We start from the raw sequence: 18973 nt of genomic DNA, 5'->3' as shown, positions 1-18973 counted from the left end.
TCTTCCTTCTCCCCCTCTTGAACTGCAGCCCCGGCCCGCCATAGTGTGGCATCGTGGCACCACATGGGTGGTCAAAACACCAGCACCTGTCCCCTTTTCCTGCCCCGTATCCCCCGGCCCTGAGCCCTCTATCCCTCCAGCATAGATCATCATTAATCAAAGGGTCTGGAGCCGGCGCAGATTGATGATGCGGGCAGGGGGCGGGAGCCCTGTAGCGGTTAGAGATGTTAGGTGAGATGGTAGGGTGAGGAGCGGAGCAGATCTCTGCTGGGGCCAGAGGAGACTGGACAGCAGTCTGCCCAAGAGTGATAGCCTCTCGTGTGTGTGTGTGTGTGTGTGTGTGTGTGTGTGTGTGTGTGTGTGTGTGGATTGAAAACGGAAGGGTCGGGGAGAGTGCTCATAGGATAGAGTTGTTTGTTGGTATCCTACTTGGCCACAATTAAATTCTATTAGATTAGAAATAAAAAAAACAATGGAAATTTAAATGACATATATACATTTTAATAATTTTTATTTTGAATAAATAAAGATAATAACAGAGGTGAACCTGTTCTAATACGTGTAGCTCCTTCGCAGCTCCCCAGTTGTGGTGTCTGTTGGAGCACCAGCAAATGAAGCTTATTTCAGAACAGAATGCATGACCCTTACAATGACCTCATATTACAAACGTATTCTGCTGTAAGGAAAAGTAACTCTTGAGGTGCATATATTTTTACAATTAACAAAGACAAATATAGAAGGCAACCTTTGCCACATTTGGTTATCATTAGCATATGTGATGGCCTGCCTTTTAAACTTCACCATAGCAACCAGGCTCCGCTTCGTGACTCGCGTGTGAAACTGTCTAAATCACAACACCACCGTTGCAGATACTGTTTCATCCATAGAGGCTTACTTGTTTTTACTTTTGGCAAACCACAACATGCTAACATTGCAGAGATGATAAGGTTCTACACACACTTCCTACAAGCTTCATGGTTGCTCAAAGCAGATAAAATCTCTTTCCTGACCCCCTTCTACGGCAGGTGTTTATCTGTTTAACCATAATAAGTAAAAAATAAATTACGAAAAAATAAAATCATTAATAACCATAACACCAGAAAGGGGGAAAAAAAAAAACAAAAAAAAAACGACAATTTACATTTATCAATAATATGACATTGTCATATTTTGCAACCGCATAACTTGCCCACACATTCATATAAGAGTTTCAAGTTTCATGTATTCATGTACTCAATGAAGTACTTATAGTGCTGTAATTGTTTCTGGAAAATGGGTTGGTGCGCCCGTTGTAAATCAGGTTACAATAGTATCTTTTAACCTTCCCCACGGTTTCCATAGTTGCACTGAATGAAATGAAGATATCAAGTAGCTTTGCACGGGCAAACGGAATACATATTTTAAATGTATATCTGCAGCTTCTCTCACTGTTTTATAGCCATTTTAAATGTCCACAATGTTGTAAGCCATAGCCTATTTAAACCTTTATTTTAGTGCGCAGTGTAGTGGTACGTGCTGAGAGACACAAAGAGGCACTTGCCCCGCTGTTCTTTTCTTGGCGTCTATCGGAAGTTGCTCCATGTCTAATTATTAATTATTCATCTAAGGCTGATTAGATGTGGCCCAGTTTCTCTTGAAGATGGCTTTAGAGCAGAGGGATCCATGTGACAGTTCACTCCCTAACCTAGGCTACACACTGCAGAGATGGCAGATAAGACTTCAGCTGATTGCTATCACGCTCTACAGAAGTACAGGAGTTATTTCATGTCCTTGCGTCTGAAGAGGATTCAGACGACTTCTGGGGTGAGAAAGGATAAGGAAACCAGACTTGAAGTTGAATAGATCTGAGAATAAAATATTAAGACATGAATGGGATGGGGAGGGGGCAGTGTGAAGGAAAAAAAGAGGAGGGAAATAAATTGGGAATTTGTTGCGGATGCCCTAAAGACTGAGAGAGGAGGACAGTCATGAGGTTGTACCGTCTGTGTTGGCCCACAGCACGCCAACTGTGGTGTCTCTTGCAGCGATAGGACTGTGAAAATCCACTGTGTTCGATTTAATCTACATTTTCATGTTTTATACTTTATGTTGTGTATATATAGTCCTTTTCCCCTTGATGTAATGTGCTTGTGGCATGTAAACACTAAACTTCAGGTGGCCAGAGGTTGAGTGGTATACAGAATGCAGTATGTGACCCTTGGGTACATACAAGTTTTAAAGACCTTTTGCCATACACTCAGTTAGAGCTGCAAATATGAATCGAGTAGTTGTCAACTATTAAATTAATTGCCAACTATTTTGATAATCAATCGGTTTGAATCATTTTAATGAAAAAAAAGTAAACCCTCTCTGATTCCAGCTTACTAAATGTGAATATGTTGCAGTTAATCCTCCTCTAGTAACTCATCTATGACAGTAATCCGAATATGTTTGAGTTGTAGACAACAAGACGTTTAAGGACGTCATCTTGGGCTTTGGAGAACACACATTTTTCACAATTTTTTATTTTACAAGCCAAACAACTAATCGATTAATCGAGAGAATAATCAACAGATTAATCAACAGTGAATAAATCGTTAATTGCAGCCCTACACTCAGTAAGTAATGTAAGGCAGATGCAGTAATAGAAAGAATGCAGAGCCTACATATGGCCTCTTATTATTTTTGTGTTAAACTTTACATACACCTTCCAAAATACCCAGCAAACCTCACTTCTTTGGTCACAATCAGTATTTTGAAATTCTCTTTCTTAATCTCTTCTCATTCCTTCCATTTCATTTCTTTCTGGCTGCAGCGGCCAACCAGAGGGAGACGCTCAAGTCTCCATTCCACCTGAAGGAGGAGCCCAAAGTGGAGCAAGCGTTGAGCCCTAGACCATCCTCCCAGTCCCAAAGCCAGGTACAGCCAAGCTTCCCTGCGGCTTTCTGCCAGGACGGGCCAGTGGGGGCTGTAGCGTCTACAGAGCGTCCAGGGTCGCTGAAACCAAGGGATGGAAGCCCAATGGCTAAGAACAGCTTGCTGAGTCAGGATATCAACGTTAAGGTGGCCTCTGAGCTGCTGATTAAGCTTTCAGGTAGGGTGTGTGCATGTATAGATCTGTGCGATAAGGGGGGAAATGCAAATTAGCTTTATAGTTCTCAACCGGACCTATGCAACAGGCCATTTAATTATTCTAAATCTAAGCAAAACATTAAATCTGTGGGCTTTATTGAATGCATGTACAGTATTTACTAGGTTTGTGTAACACTGGTTTTTAACGTATTCAAGTATATTTGCATAAACTGTTAACTTCTATACAGAAGTATTTCTAGGAAAGAACAGGCTGTGCACTGTTATCAATATTTGTTGTGCTGGTTGGCTGTTGGAGTTTCAGACCAGCCAATAGCAGCTCAGGGTTAGCTGTAGGCCAAAGGTATGCCACTGACTGCCATAAAAGGGTCCTGTTATTTTCTACCATGGCACACCTAACCAAGCTGAAATTGGGGGCTTCTCAAAGGTGAGCAAAGTGGACCTGTGTGTAAAAAGCATATGTGGTGAAATAGTCTTTGTTTCTCTGAGGCCTCTGCTCTAGATGGTGGCTGCGGAGCCTTTGTATCATCTGTGATGGTATTTAGGTAACTTGTCTTGACCCTTCATTTTCTTTCTACAGTAAGCCCCATCCCCCCCCATGTATCTATGGTTTACTCCGAATTTGTGTACAAGAAGCAGTGCGTTTAGGATCAGTTTTGCTTTGTTTTGTGCAAATGTTTCCTCTTCAAAACAAAGCTTTCAAATGACCTAAGATGACCGATAGTTAAACAGTAAGATATTTGACAGGCAGTATCTCTCGACCTTTTTGGAACACTGACCTAATCCAATGAATTATGATTTAGCTTTTACAGCTTCTGGTTTTAGCGCCGCAAGCTGTCTGAGGACTTGTTGGTAACAAGTCCTCAGACAGGGACTCTTTATTTTGTAGCACTCTGCGTGTGCTGCTGCACCTGTGTTGTTGTTTCAACAGTTGTTGCTGCTGCTGCGTATTTTAGCCTACATCCAAAATCACTACTGAATGCCAGGTCCAGTTCAAGTGTATTATGGACAGGTGTTTGTCCGCTGTGGGCTGCTGGAGGTTATCTCTCAGGCAAGAATGAAATTTGCTGAAGTGTGTATCAGTATGTACCAACAGAGATGGCTTCCCTGGCTATATTAAAATGTTTTTTATTTCCCGATTTAACAATTAATTGCAATACTGTCTGCATTTTTCTTGATAAACATATATACAATATTTAAAAATTTGACTGAATCTATTACCAAGCAGGCCTTCTGGACTACCTTTCCATTAGAAAAAAAAAAACAGACTGGTTTCAGCATTGGAATGATAACAACGATGGAGTTATGCAGTCATACAATTTACAATGTTACACACTCGTGCAAATATGCATCTACAGTATTTAAAAAGCAAATGGCAGTCTGATGGTGGCGCAGTGGGGGCGTTACTCCATCCGCGGCTCTTCATCCTGTGCCAGTGTGTGTGTATGCTTGACAGACACCTCACACACCGGTTGCCATTGTTCTCTCTGGGTTGATTGGTGTTCGAAGTGACTCATGCTGGCTGGGAGCTCTGTGGTACTACACGTGTGCTGCTCCACTGCCTGCCCCCGGGTCACGTTTCCCTGTGCGTGTGCTTTTGTGTGTGCTTTTGAGGAAGACAAAGATGACATGATTACTACCAAGAAAACACATTTAAGATACTGGCCTTTGTGTTAAATCAGAAAGAGACTCTGAGAGAATGATGTGGGAAGTATGTAATTCCTCCACTGTACTGCCTTCACCTGTGTTCTTTGTTTCATCACTGTTATCCCTCTTTCTTTCCCATCAATTCTGGCATTTCCAATTCCTTGCACTGATGTTATCCTGCCAGTTTATGTGGTTCTCAAGCAGCATGGCCGGCGTTTATCCCCACCCATCACTTACACTAGCTCTGCAAGGTTGACCTAGGTTAGGGAAAGATGCTGCAGCGTTCATCCGTCCGCTGGCTCCCTCTGCCCCCTCACACAGTCCTCGGAGCGCAGTGCCGTCCATTGCCATGGCAACAGCGGGGGCGGTAGATGGAGAGGGCTGTCTAGAGTGACAGCCTTGACAAGAGTCTGGACCCTCAAATGACCCTGGGGGGAAGGGAAGGAGAAAAAAAGATGGCGAGGAGGAAAGGAGAGAGCCAGGGATAGGTCAATGTCGTTACAGTCACGTGTGATTACGGTCATGAGGTTCAAGGCCATTGACACAGTAACCTCTCTCTGTCCCCTGTTAAAGGTTAGCCCCAGACCACAATAACCCAGTGAGGATACTTGAATAGGGAAATCACTTTGGGGAGTTTTAGACGAAGCATCGTCTTGGTTCTTAACATCACTTTTTGTCTATCACATGTCTAATTTTCTCATCTTTGCTTGTCGTGCAGCAAATGGACACAGCCTAATTAGATTTCCACTGCTCATCCTTCTTCGACCACGGCATTGGATAGTCCGAGCAAATGGGGTTGTCATCATTACTGCCCATTGTGCTGTAACATTACTTGCATCATTCCTTTTAACTAGGTCACTTCTTCTTCTCTTCTCTCTTCTCCCCCCCTCTCTTCCTTATCAAACATTGGTTGGTCGTGTTGAGTCGCCTTGCAAGCGCTACCTCCCCCACATCTGTTTAAAACCAGGCTGCTGGTATCTAGGGGCTAATTACGCCAGGCTAAATAGTCCCTGGCGCCAGAGGCTAACGTGTCCTAGCAGATGGGCACTGGTGTTGCAGGGCAAGGGGAACATGCCGTCACAGGAAGGGAGGGAGAAGGAGGGGTACAGGGCCCTAGGTGGTGCCCTGGCAGACTGGCATCGTGTGGGTAACAGCCGTGCCACCCACTCACCATCCAGCCACCCTCACTATAGGTGTGAAATCACACTTTGTTCTCCCTTAACTCGTTCCTCATTCCTTAGGAGCAGGCCTTCCCTCTCTGAAGACATTTTACAGGACCTCTCTCCTCTACAGTGCTCGTTACCTTCATAATAAAAGTTGCATTAAGCAACATTGACCACTAAGGAGCAGAATGACTTCGAACCAAACTGACAGCAACACATTTTTTGGCTTGTGAGGTTCTTTTTGTTGATTATTATAGAAAACAACAACTGACTTACGCACCTAGCAGGAGCAAAGCAACATGGACCTTCCATCTGAGCTTTTTCTGGTTTACCATTTAAATGTAGGTTTAATATTAACTGGTGTTAATCCCTGGTTTGGTCCACCAGCTAGTGATGGTTAATGCCCATGGTTTTTTAAGAAAACTGTATTGTTTTGATTTTGTCTGTGCGTCAGAGCAATTAGCTGCATGCAGCAAGATGCTAGAAAGTGGGTGTCGATTTCCCGAAGCATTGGCAGTTCTTACAGCAGTAGCCAAAACTGATTGAGTGATAATTCATGTTGTTTGTAATCAAAGGATGCCAGCTCCACCTGGCCTTCCCTCAAAAGATTTCACATGATTGCCTTTACTGTAGGAGCCACATCTGACTGACATACCACATGCTGTCAGCCTACAGTGTGGACATCGTCACTGTCAACCGTATCATCTGACAGTTACACGACTATCCATTAAGAGTTTTGTGGGGCTTTTGTTCTGCCTAAAAGTCAACTCTTGACTTGCTTCTGTTACATTTAATTAAACACATTCCCTGTTTTAATTCTGCCGTAACGCTTCATTTTGCTATCAAAATGCAACAGATAAAGTAGCAGAATACCATCTATGTTGTAACAGACCAGCCTGATGTGTGCAGATTTTGGTTGGTTGTGCATGACTTCCTTGAGGTAAGCTCAGTGGATCATGTGTGTAATGTCTCTGCTCTTTGATGCGGCACTTTTTACAGATAAAACGCACATTGTACATATCCTGCTGCCTTCAGGTAGCTGTAGGGATTTAGTCAAGCAAAGTAGAAGGCTTTCCTAAAGTCCAAAAGCAGTTTAGGATGATAGATGCAGACAGAATTATTGACATTGTTGTTTGTTGTTTTTCTACACGTGTCTGGTTGTAGAATGTGTTTATTTACTTGATTTACAGTTCACCAACACCTTGCCTTACACTACCTCGTTTGTATGGAGCATACATGTCATAGCACTACTCCTACCGACTGTACACCATGACAGTAAAGCACAATTATAGGTTAGGAAAACGTATCGAAGCACTGGTCAGCAACTGTTAAGTGACAAAGAAAATTCGTTCTTAAATCAAATTAAAACAATATAAATAGGTGAAATAATATGGGAAGTCTCAATTTATTTGGCTTCCAGTGTATATATATATATATATATATAGCCCTTCCCTTTTTAGTTGAAAATGGAATGTAATGCTCATTATTTATCTATACACTCACATAAAAGGATTCACTATTTACTCAATATTGCTTATCACAGCAGACTGTGTAAGCAGTTCACCATTCAAATCCACAACACTAGCATTACTGTACAGTATTACTGTATTTTAAGCCCTACACTGCTCTGACAGTGTCCTCACCATGACCCCTCAGTGTGGCCGCTCGCTGACCTCTCTTTATTCCCACCCTTCCTACCTCCACTTCTTTCTTTCTGTCTCACTCGCTTCTTGTCACAAATGCAGTTTTATATGCGGACATGATTGACAGAATTACCGAGGCAAATCGCTTGTCGTCTTTTGTCTTGACCTTATAGGATGAAACGTTCCTAGTCTTGGACCAGCTCCGGCTTGTACCAAATGCTATTTGTTTAGGACCACTTTTATAATATCTGGCTCTTTATGGGCTGTTTATCAAGCGTGCTGCTCTAGAGTCCGATGTAGCTGCAGTTTGCAACTGTTGGAGGCATCAAACTATAAACTATAAACTACTGAGAGCTAGCTGGTTGAGGATCAATTGTAGCAGCAGCTTGTCTGTGAAGTCTGCAGGCAAGGCTGCTGTGGCTCCCACATGACATGCAGTCTCCACACTGCAGTCTTTGAAGCACATGAACTCTTCACCCCTGTTTGAGCAGGTCAGAGAGAGAGAGAAGACAACGGGAGGGGGGAGAGGTGGAGAGCTTGTCATTTAGGCTCGAGCCATTCCTCATCCTTCTGTCCTCCCCCAGCTCTTCTCTCTCATCCCACTTTCTTGTTTCCTCTCTTACCCTCGGGTGTTCGTTTCTGGCACTGTTTTCCCTTTCTTTAACCTTCCTCCTTTCCTCTTCTTCTGACTATCTCTCTCACTGCCTGTCTGCTCAAGTTTTTGTTCCTGTGCCATCGATGCATCAAAGTGGTGCAATAAATTGACTTTGCATGCATTAAGTCACTAATGGTGCGTGACCTTTTTTTTCTAAGTGTAGTTACGAATCTGGCCTGGGTCTGTGCCTTCCTACTGTATATTCTCAGCAAAAAAGGCTGTCACATCTACGCAGATTCGAGTAGACACCTGAGGTCAAAGTTGATCACTAAAAACAGAACATCGCACAAACCCCAATCACTTTCATTCTGACTCAAAACTTGAGTAGTGCTGCATCAGAGGGAACAAGGTATGTACAGTATATGCATGTAAATTAACTTGGTTGGCATACAGATCACATTGACACACATTGTAAAACTGTGCAATATGTTTGCCATTAAAAAACCAAATGGAGCTCAAAAAAGCTCTCGTTTGCAGCCTTGCAGCCACATTTGGACAACATTTAACCCAACTAATGCAAAAAAAAACAACCTGTTTGTCATTTCAATCAGGAGAGACTTTGTCGCAGATATGCAAAGGTTTATTGTACATATGCATAATATGAAATGTACAATGTCTTTGGAGATTAGACTCCATCGTTATAAAATAATTTTTTAAAGGGGTAGAGAAACCAGGCATATTCCCCCGATGGAGTCTAGGCACTGGTGGTGGCGTTGAAGGAGCCCGAAGACGGGACCGAAGGAGTCGACAGAGCGGTCTGCCGGAGGAGGACCCAGGGTGCCGTGGGTGACGATGACGGGAGGTGGAAGGGGAGGAGGAGGGTTGCACGCTTTGCCTGAAATGACAGCTGACAGCAGCAGAGAGAAGAATGGAATTAAAGCAGGGATGCCATGCTGTGATTGGCTCGTGAAATTCATGGCCGATTCTGATTGGTTTAACTGAAAAGTGAACGCCTCGAAACAGCTGATCAGTTTTTAGGAAGAGAGCGGTGATTGAAGTTATTAGAAGTCTTCCTGAATGAATTTACGCTGAGCTTCACATGCCAGACTGATCTCACTAAGTGGCGTATGTATGTACATGTATGACACAATTTGTATGTCATTTTTTTTTGCGTGTTTTCAAGATGCATAATCGTTGTTTAGCGTGTTTATCAACTCTGTTTGGCCTCTATTTACCTACATTACATGTGAATTATTGCCGTAGCGATTAGTATGAAAGGATGGCGGTTGGTTGGGGTGGCGGAACACAGGACTTTCACCCGGGAGAGCCGGGATCGCGTCCCGTGTGTGGTGTTTATCAATTTTTTTTTATATATATATATATATAAATAAAGCCTTCCCCAATGTTCTTTTCCTAAACCCAACCGTTTGTTTTCCTAAGCGTGTGACGTTAGTCACCGTTGTGTTTTTGTCGGGTTTCTTTTGTGTTACTAAAGCCTTTCCCAATGTTCTTTCCCTAAACCCAACCTTTTTTTCTTTTACATGCGTGTGACGTTCTTGCGATAGCACGGCACGTGGCGATGCCACGTGGTATGTATGTTTACATCCGCTGTATACAGCGTAGACATACACGTGGATAGCTCAGAATGTGTACAGATAAGACGCCATCTGTTTTTAGGAAAGTGCCGTGTATGTTTACGCAAAGTCATGTCATGTAGAGCTTTGTGAATAGGATCTATGTGCATTTGTTTAAGCAGAGACATGAATCTTAAGGACTGAAGGTAAAAACCCAACTAAAACTAAAAGTTCACTGCTTATTTACCACACAAACAGCCAGGAGAATAAAGATGTGTACATGTGTATTTAATTGTTATTGTTATGACTGCTCCTAAATTAGCAAAACGTTTAAGCAATTCACTTTTGAAACCTTCGGGGGAGAAAAGGGAATAGAATTTTTGCACTAAAGGTTTTAAAAATTGTATTTATATAAAACAATATGATGTTGGTAAATTAAATAATAGTACAGATAGTTACATTGGACCATGTTGTCCCAATGTTATGTTCAGGCACGAGGACAGCCAGTCAAACTCTGAAAAGGACATTGTGCATTTTGTTGCAAGATTAATATTCTTCAAAATCTAGGCCAAATTGTGAACATGACAACGTATAAATGAGATTATTTCTAATGAAATAATACTAAAGAAATCAGTTTCCCTTGTTTCTAATATCTCACAAATATTACCACAAAATGGCTCCCATCTATTGGCGTGTTTTTGAAATATCACAATATTTCGGTGGTGGTACAACTATCATACAAATGTATAAAAACACATATTACTTCATATCCTGTAGTTTAAATCCATTTTATTTCCCATAGTTCTTAAGAATATGCTTGATTTTTTTACAGGCATATTTTGAAGTAATATTCAGAGGAATTAGAGCAACTCTGACACTAGGGAGAAGCTGTGATATTGTTTGAGAAAGGGCACAGGCACTTTTGTACAAACACATTCTTCCAGACCTGATCTGTGGCCTAATGGCAGCTGGTGTATCACAGAAGAGGCTTCTGCACCAGAGGGGATGACACATGCGCCCATAGACACACAGGGCACAAACACACATATGCACACACACTCTCACGCTCTCACTTACAGACACACACAAGCTGGATTCAGGCAGACAGAGGGCTGCTTTTTATGGCTTCAGAACATTAGGTCATGACCCTGACCAAAAAGTCATAGCTATTACCAGTGTGGGAGTAAGGCCATGTTTTCATTGTGCGACAGGTAGACTTCTGATCTGGCCTATTGTGATGCGGTGCTTTCAACGTGGTGTCAGTGTGTTTTACGGCCAAACATTTTCTCTCTGTGTCACGTGACCTCTCTGTAATGGCTCTTTGAGTCGTAAGCATGTTTGTCCCTGCGCTGGGAGCTCAAGTGCATATAGTATGTTAGTACATGGATGCGTTTTTTTTGTGTGTAACTGTGTGTGTTTTTGCAGCGCAGCCGTCCACTCAGCCTCTGTCGTTGGGGTGGTGATCCAATGATGGAAGCTTGCGTGTCCCTTTGTTGACCCTTACAGAGCTGTGCCCCCTCCCATCCCTCCCGCCTCTTTCCTCCTCTGCCCCTCCATCCGCCTCTCCTAGGTTACTCTTGGCCAACTCTGGCCACCTGATTAAGGGATTAGTGCGGCTGATGCTTGTCAGTGTCCCCCACATGCTGGCTCCACCTGGACCTTAGGGAGGTGGCAAGGGGGAGTTTACACTTTAATTCACCCACATAAACACAGTAGCGTACACACATACTGATTCAGTACTCTTGCGTGTTCACACATGCCCACAATGTACTGCAGGTCCAGTCTTGGTCTCTTACACTGGCCTCGTTCAGCAGAGGAGTGGAGAATGTGAAGGGGAGGGGTGGCAGGGTTAGCGCAGGGTTACTGTCTTGTATCTCCCCCCCTCCCTACTCTTTCTCCAGCTCTTCTAACCTCCCCCCCCTGCCCCTCCCACTGCTCCCGATGCCCTGCCAAATTCATGTATCCCATAATCGTGCTGAGTCGCCATGTCAGCAGCACTGTATCAACCGCACTGCTTTGTCTTGCTCCTGCTTTTCGCCACACTGAGACACTGCCTCCTGCCATCCCTGCCTTCAAAGATCAGATACCTTGGATATACAGATGCTAACGGGTGTACCAATCAATGATTTATTTATGTATTTACTGTATGTACTACTAGCAGTGTATACTTAATGTAGTCTAAAGTAGACCTACATTTAATCAAGTAAATGTAGCCACAGTGGCCATTAGAGAACAACAGAATAGCTCTGCATTAAGAAAATAAAGCCTGCATCACCGTTTCCTTTTAATATTCTCCAATATTGTTTTTATGGCTGCCTTTAGCCTTTTGTTTAATATCCATAGAGAGAGGAGAGTCAGTGTTTGATTCTGCAGATCTGCTCGGGACATTCCTCGCAGATGCCATCTAGACTATTTTTAGCCTGCTCACTTCGCCTCACCTCTGTGAACTTGTATGAGAAGTGAGTCAACAGCTGTTTTCACCCTTTCAGTCCGTTGTTCATGTGCTGAACGAAAACGACTTTCAATCCGAGACTCTTCTATCCTACTTGCTTTTTAGTTACCATTTTAAAGTGTTTTGGTGTCTTTCCTGTTTGCTTCAGTGAATGTACATGAGCTCCCACACTCGACAGTGTAACCTGCTGATGCCCTCTTGCTCTAATAATTACACAGCTAGATAGCAACCGGCTCGGCTTTAGTTGTATGTATATATGTTATTTGGATTTCCCTATTTCAGGGTTTAACATCTTTAAACGTGTATGCTGGATGCATTATTTACTTGTACAGCCGGGTGAAAGTCAAAAAGTGTTTTGTTTTGGTGGGTTTTGCTTAGATTATTTACATAGTTTTTTTGTGGATTTTTCCATATCAAGGCTATAAAGATGGGTATTGTGAGGGTCTCATATGTCATACTTAGTGTATAGCCTTTTGAGCCCTTTACTTAAGTAAAAGTACTAATAACACTGTGTTAAAGTAGTGCATTACAAGTAAAAGTCTTGCATTTAATATCCTACTTAAGTAAACGTAGATGAGTATTATCAGCACAAAGACAGAAAAGCAAAGGCTATTGCACTGCATCACATTGCACGGATCTCTATTTTTCTGGTTAGTGTATAATCCTTAAAACGGTCACTGTAACCTCCATTCTGTGAATATAACAAAAATCTTTATCCTCAGATAATGTATAACGGTTAAATCTCTTCAGAGTCTAACCAGTATTTGTCCTCTTGTTCAATCATCTGCTACAGAGAACAACAAAGATCAGTACCAGGATCAGTACAAGGTGAAAGTAAAGGTAGAGCCCATGGAGGTGGACCCACCCCCTGCAGAAGTCACCCCACCGGCCTCTCACCTGCTGACCTTCAGCACTTTAGGGGCTACTGAGAAGACCGAGCCAATGAGTAACCTCCCCGAGACGTTGGCCCTCCCCCAGAAAGACCTCTTCTCCCAGGACATATCGGTCAAAATGGCCTCGGAACTACTGTTCAAACTGTCAGGTATGTTCCCTCCAGACATGTACGCTGTCAGACACACACTCTGAGCAACAGTAGATCCATAACACACACACACACACACACACACACACACACACACACACACACACACACACACACACACACAGAGCAACATGTCGTTTTTCCCCCTGCAGCACCGGTGGTGTAAACCTTGGACAGTTTTTGATACTCAACCATAAAACCTACATGTTTCCATTTCTGTCCTCTGGTGGCTCTGTTGTAAAGTCGAGGATATACGACATGTAATGACATCCTGCTTTTTACCTGTACGGCCATGAAAGTGACATTGAAGCAGCAGACAGCTGTTTGTATTGCTAGATTAAGACGGAGCTTTGAGGTGGAACCATCACCCCCTCAGGGAAAAGGTGCTGCGTGAGTATGTGTGTGGGGGGTCAGGCTTGTAGTCCTGGGCTGTGACCCTAGCTCTATCCAGCCTCGGATTGCTTCGCTTAAATGCCAAATAGAGAAACAAGCTTGTGTAAAATCTTTTTCCTCTTCTTGCTCTCACACATATTCACAAATTCACACATTGACAGTCTTTCTTTCCCACACAGTCTTGCATGCACACCTTTACACACTCACACAGGCCCCATGGGGAGTGGTGTCTGCACAAATGCCCCCCCTTCTCTCTCTCTCTCTCTCTCTCTCTCTCTCTCTCTCTCTCTTTCTCTCTCTCGACTCGTTTTCAGACATGCCGGCTCAAGCACACTTGGCTGCACACGCTCTCCCCCTGCACTTCCCCTCCCTCCCTTTACATTTCTCCCGTGCGGCATCTCCATGGCAACGTGGAAAGAGACCTCTGTCCTTGGCGAGCAGTGTGACGGAGTGGAGTGTTTAGGGGGGGTTGTAGCGGGGGGGCAGAGGATAAGGAGGGTAGAGAGGGCAGCAGGGGTACACACTATGCCCACCCAGGGAGGCCAGGGTATCGCAAGTCTTGCAACAGCGACAACCGCCCCCTTAGAAATAGGTCTGAATGTGAGGGGGACTGGAACAGAGTGGGCTGCTGTCACACAATGAGCAATCAATATGAATTACCCAGAGCAGTAGGACCTCAGAGACACATCAGTAGCAAGGTCGCTCTGAACACTGAGATGGTTGTAGCTTTGAAATTCACTTCAGTACATCGCCTTGAAACTCACACATACAGTATGTCTCCATTCTCAGACATTTTGTATAGTGCTCTTTACGGATGAATACTGAAACCCATAGTCTGTGCTCACATCAGCTGGCCATGTTGTGGTGTTAGCTAATTTTACAATTATCACTTTACTTACCACTTAGAAACCTCTTAGAACAATTTGTATTTAAGACTCAATCACTCTGTGAGCAACTAGAAATGTACTACTGTGTAACAAGTATTCAGTTCATAAGCTTCAACCATGTTTGACCTAAAAAGACTCATTCATACAACAGCACTCGGGATCTCTGGTATACAGAGGTGGACTTGGATGCACTTGGTTTTCCACTTGCATATGTGTCCCTACAGGTGCTTTTTGGAAACCGCAAGCAGTTATTGACACGTTTGACTCATTCTATTAATGTTTCTATATCAGTGTCTATTTGCAGGATTTCCTGCAGCCTTTTTATAGTGGCGGCACCCTGCCTCGCCTGAAATAAGGACCGCCTCCACTAATGTCAAGAGAAAATATTCAATTTTTTGTGAAATATAATACTGGCTTATTAAGCTCCAGGAGACGTCTAATTCAGCAGGTGATTGATCAATCACATTGTTTGGTTGCTTCACTGTAATTATTCTGAGCAGCATGTTGCTATGTTGGAAAAAGAAAAACCTTCGGAAGTTAGGAATAGTAGAGACGAACAGCGCAGCTAGTTACCATCAGGTGTTGATATGCAAGTGGGAAAAAACTCTGCATTGCAATTCAGACACAGGTTAGTTGGACAAACATTTAGCATTTATTCTTCATAAAGTACTATGAAATATTTGAATAGTTTTGCCCTGATAACTTTTCTAGTGTGTCCAAAGAATAGAAGAAATGTCCTTTTGAATATTATTGTACACGTAGTACTGGTCTTTTAGGTAGATCTGTACAATGTAATGCAATCAAATAAAGTCTTGAAATAAATCAAAATTTTTCTTTCTTGATGCGACGTTAGCTGTGTTCATTCACAGTTTTTGACGCCACAGTCGGTGGTAAAGGACTCAATAATATTGAGAGGTGTTTGTAATGTTTTGTTTCTCCATTTACATACAAGAGTGCAGCCGTACACAAATACACACGTGCCATCTGGGTTGTCTGATGTGACCACCCATTTAAAAAAAAGAATTGGTGTTGTTGGGCTAACTTTTCAGCTCACAGGTCAGCAGGCCCACCAGAGAGACTCCCACTACTCCAGATGGCCAAAACACCCCATGCTGGCATGACCAACCTGTGCTTTACCAGCCGAGTTAAACATCAAGGAATCAGGATAATATAGTGTTTGTTTCTTTTCTATAATGGCCAATGTGCAGGGAAGCTTTAGGACATTTTGGTAACCATTTATTAACAGACGAAATTAATGGTGGCATCTAAATACATCTACGTCTAAATCTCTGTTCTATCCAGTTGACTCAGGACTTAAAATGAAAACCTATAACACTCGTTTCTTAACTCAAGGTCCATTTACTGTCTTTTTCTGGAATGCCATAAGGTCTGATTTCAATTGTGTAATGAGTAAATATGAATGGTAAAATATAAATATGTTAATGGTATGGTATTGACTGCGTTTGATCTGTTTTGTTTTTTTCAGAAAAAGTCAGCAAAGCCAACAACCACAAAGACACTAACATTGTGGGAATAAACAGGTGAGTCGATCATACACTGTATTTGCTTTATGATAGGTGATAACCTGCATTTTGCAATATAGTTTAAATATGTTTTTAATTTAGTAGCCATGTAACTGTGAGTATTATTATTATGTATCATGTTTCAGTCCGTTCCTGGACGAGTGCTTCAGACAATCACCCTTTAACTTGCGCTCCAAGAGCTCTTCCCCCGCAGAAGCCAGCTCCTCTACCAGGGCACTATTCCACGGTAAGACACATGTAAAACACACACACACACACACACATATATATATAATACATACACACACCAACAAACACGACTAGAATAGTTGTAGAGGAACAGACATATCACTATCAGTTTATTGCTAGAAGTAGATGGATGGACATTATCTTTGCTCATTTTGTGTCTTTTAGAGCTGTAACAATAAGTCGATTAACCAATTAGTCGGCCACATTTGTGATAATAAATTACGCATTCTGGTAAACATGTTGAACATTTTCAGCTTCCAGCTTCACAGATGTAAATATTTGCTGGTTTTTGTTGTCATATATGATGGGGTTGGCCGAGATGTTAAAATTTCCCTCCTGGCCAACGTCAGCCCAACAACGACAACAACAACCAGCGATGTACTCAACCGATAGCTGATATAGCGTCCAATCGACCAGCCCTAATATGTGACTGTATATATAGTATGTAGGTTCTGGACTGTTGGTCAGACAAAACAAGCAAATTGAAGACATCGTCCTCGACTCCAAGAAGTTTTGAATGCCATTTTCTTTTTAACATTTCATAGACTCGGTTAGCGATTAAACAAGAAAATAATCGGCAGATTAATCAATACTGAACATCGTTAATTGCAGCTACAGTGTCTTTATGTTTGTTGTTTTACACAACGATTATTTCCAAAGAAATACTAGACAGAAAAATTATCTGCAGCTGGCCAAAACAAGGGAGTAATTAACTGTCAACAGTCCGTACCACACGTACACATCATTCAAAGTACAGTATCTTCAAAGACGCGTCCAAGTCCTCAAGTTATTCTCACTGTAGCTGGGAGAAATAATTGATTACGCAGAGATGCTCATTACACACATACGTACATGCACATGCATTTACAGACCCTTCCTGCACACACACGACACAGACGCTCACACAGAAGCTTTGTAGCCTGGCGGGTTACTTAACATCCAACTACACATGAAGACACCTTTTAAATCTCATTATACTGCCACAAACACATCTCAATTAACCACCTGAAACTTTACACAATCTCACCCTTTTCTCTGGTAAAACCCCCTCTCCCCCATTTCATATTTAGAGCTCTGTCCGGCCTTTCTGCACTCTCACGCATTTCCCCAACCCGAGGGCCTCTGCCCAGGGCATCCCCCGTCTCCTTCTCCTCCCCTCTTCCCTGGCATCCCAGAACTTCCCTCCATGTTCCTTTGGCAGTGAGAGATCCAGAGGTTAATTAGCTTGTGCCAGCTTTGCCTGTCCCTCTGCCAGTTAATGAAAATCTGATTGGCTTCTGGGTGTCAAGAGTGTCCTGAAAGTTAATTCGCCCAGCCCAACTCCCCTTTCCCTTGTGTGTTTAAGCTTCAGCTCGCTCTTTTACTGTTGTACTCTTTTCTCTCCTCCATGCGTGTCTCTACTGTATGCCTGTTCTTTTTCTTCATTGTCTTTTTCTTCTTTTTCTTCATGAGTGTCTTCATTTCCTTTTTCTCCGTTTTATCACCCCTGCTCCAAATATTTGTAAGTTGCAGCTGTAAAGCAGACCTTTAATCAAACAGATTTTCTGTTCAGTGGTTGGAGAACTTTACTCTCCTTTCCTGTTAGTTCATACCACATTTCCCAAAAAAGCCGTCGCACCTTTTGGTTTAGCTAAGTTTATTGTAGTATTATTAAAATGTACTGGTTGTAAAATGATTTGAGTGACAACTGGCTGCTGTGTCAAGATTGTCTTGTCACGTGCTGTGCATTTAAAAGGAAAAGCTGACACCATTACTGCAGATATTTTAATAATGTATTTGACAATGTAAAAAAAGGAAAAATCAACATATTTGTATTTTATTATTATAGTCATGGACATTGACGTTCTGTCCACAACTATTTCTCTGAGAGCGATATAACTGGCGATCATCTTCAACAGTATCTTTGGGGCAAAGAAAACTGATCATTTTAATGGCTATCTATGTAGAGAAAAACATGGTGAGCCTGTCCCTTTAAGCAAGAAAGAATAAGTGAGTAGGAGTTTGCCATCTGAGGCTTAGCACAATCCCTCATTTCTTGTTTGTGTCCTCCTCTCTCTCTCTCCCAGTCTAATAGCACTAATTAAACCATTACCAACTTCAAGGCTCATGCCACACCCCAACTGGCTCAATCATCAGTGTGTTTGCCAGGTTGTGGCCTCGAGACCTTGCCGTCCGGCTTCTTGTGACCCTGTGTGACCAGGCCGTCTAGTCTCACTTGTGAGTCAGGACAAGTTAATGCTTTTATGTGCTGAGCTTTAGCTACAAGCCCCATAAGAAGGTCTAAGATTCTCAGAATAAGCCATACACAGACAATGAGTTTAGAGAACAGAAGTGTGATCAGCCCTTAATAGTCGGATAGCAGGGCCGCCATCATGGTGAAAGGCAGATTCCAGCTAATGCAGGAGGTCAGGAAGTCCATGACCTGCAGGTTGGTCGAGGTCACACTAAGTTTCTTGACCTGTCTCGAGTTGTGACACCTTCGCCACCTGTGTGGCTTTACTCTGTGTGAGGAGCCTCACACATAAACACTGTTTTTGCTGATTATATTATCGTTTTTAGCATACTACTGTATTCTACTTGCATGTATTTACCATCACACATGTTCCCTCTATCACCTTAAAGGTGCTCTAAGCGATGTCACGCATTTTTTAGGCTACAACATGTTTTGTCACATACAGCAAACATCTCCTCACTATCCGCTAGCTGCCTGTCCCCTGAACACACTGTAAAAAAAAA

At 42.7% G+C, this 18973-nt stretch overlaps 1 protein-coding gene across 1 annotated transcript in view; it reads left to right on the top strand.

The window, feature by feature from the left end:
- Window positions 1-18973, top strand: part of znf827 (zinc finger protein 827) — a 74081-nt gene that overhangs the window by 34102 nt on the left and 21006 nt on the right. The window contains exons 5-8 of the mRNA XM_078262648.1: window positions 2795-3073; window positions 12937-13185; window positions 15952-16006; window positions 16135-16235. Coding sequence (XP_078118774.1) covers window positions 2795-3073; window positions 12937-13185; window positions 15952-16006; window positions 16135-16235 — 684 coding nt within the window. The remainder of the gene's footprint in view (window positions 1-2794; window positions 3074-12936; window positions 13186-15951; window positions 16007-16134; window positions 16236-18973) is intronic.

Source organism: Sander vitreus, chromosome 2, assembly GCF_031162955.1.
Source record: "Sander vitreus isolate 19-12246 chromosome 2, sanVit1, whole genome shotgun sequence".
NCBI lineage: Eukaryota > Metazoa > Chordata > Actinopteri > Perciformes > Percidae > Sander > Sander vitreus.
This window is presented reverse-complemented; position numbering and strand designations above follow the sequence as displayed.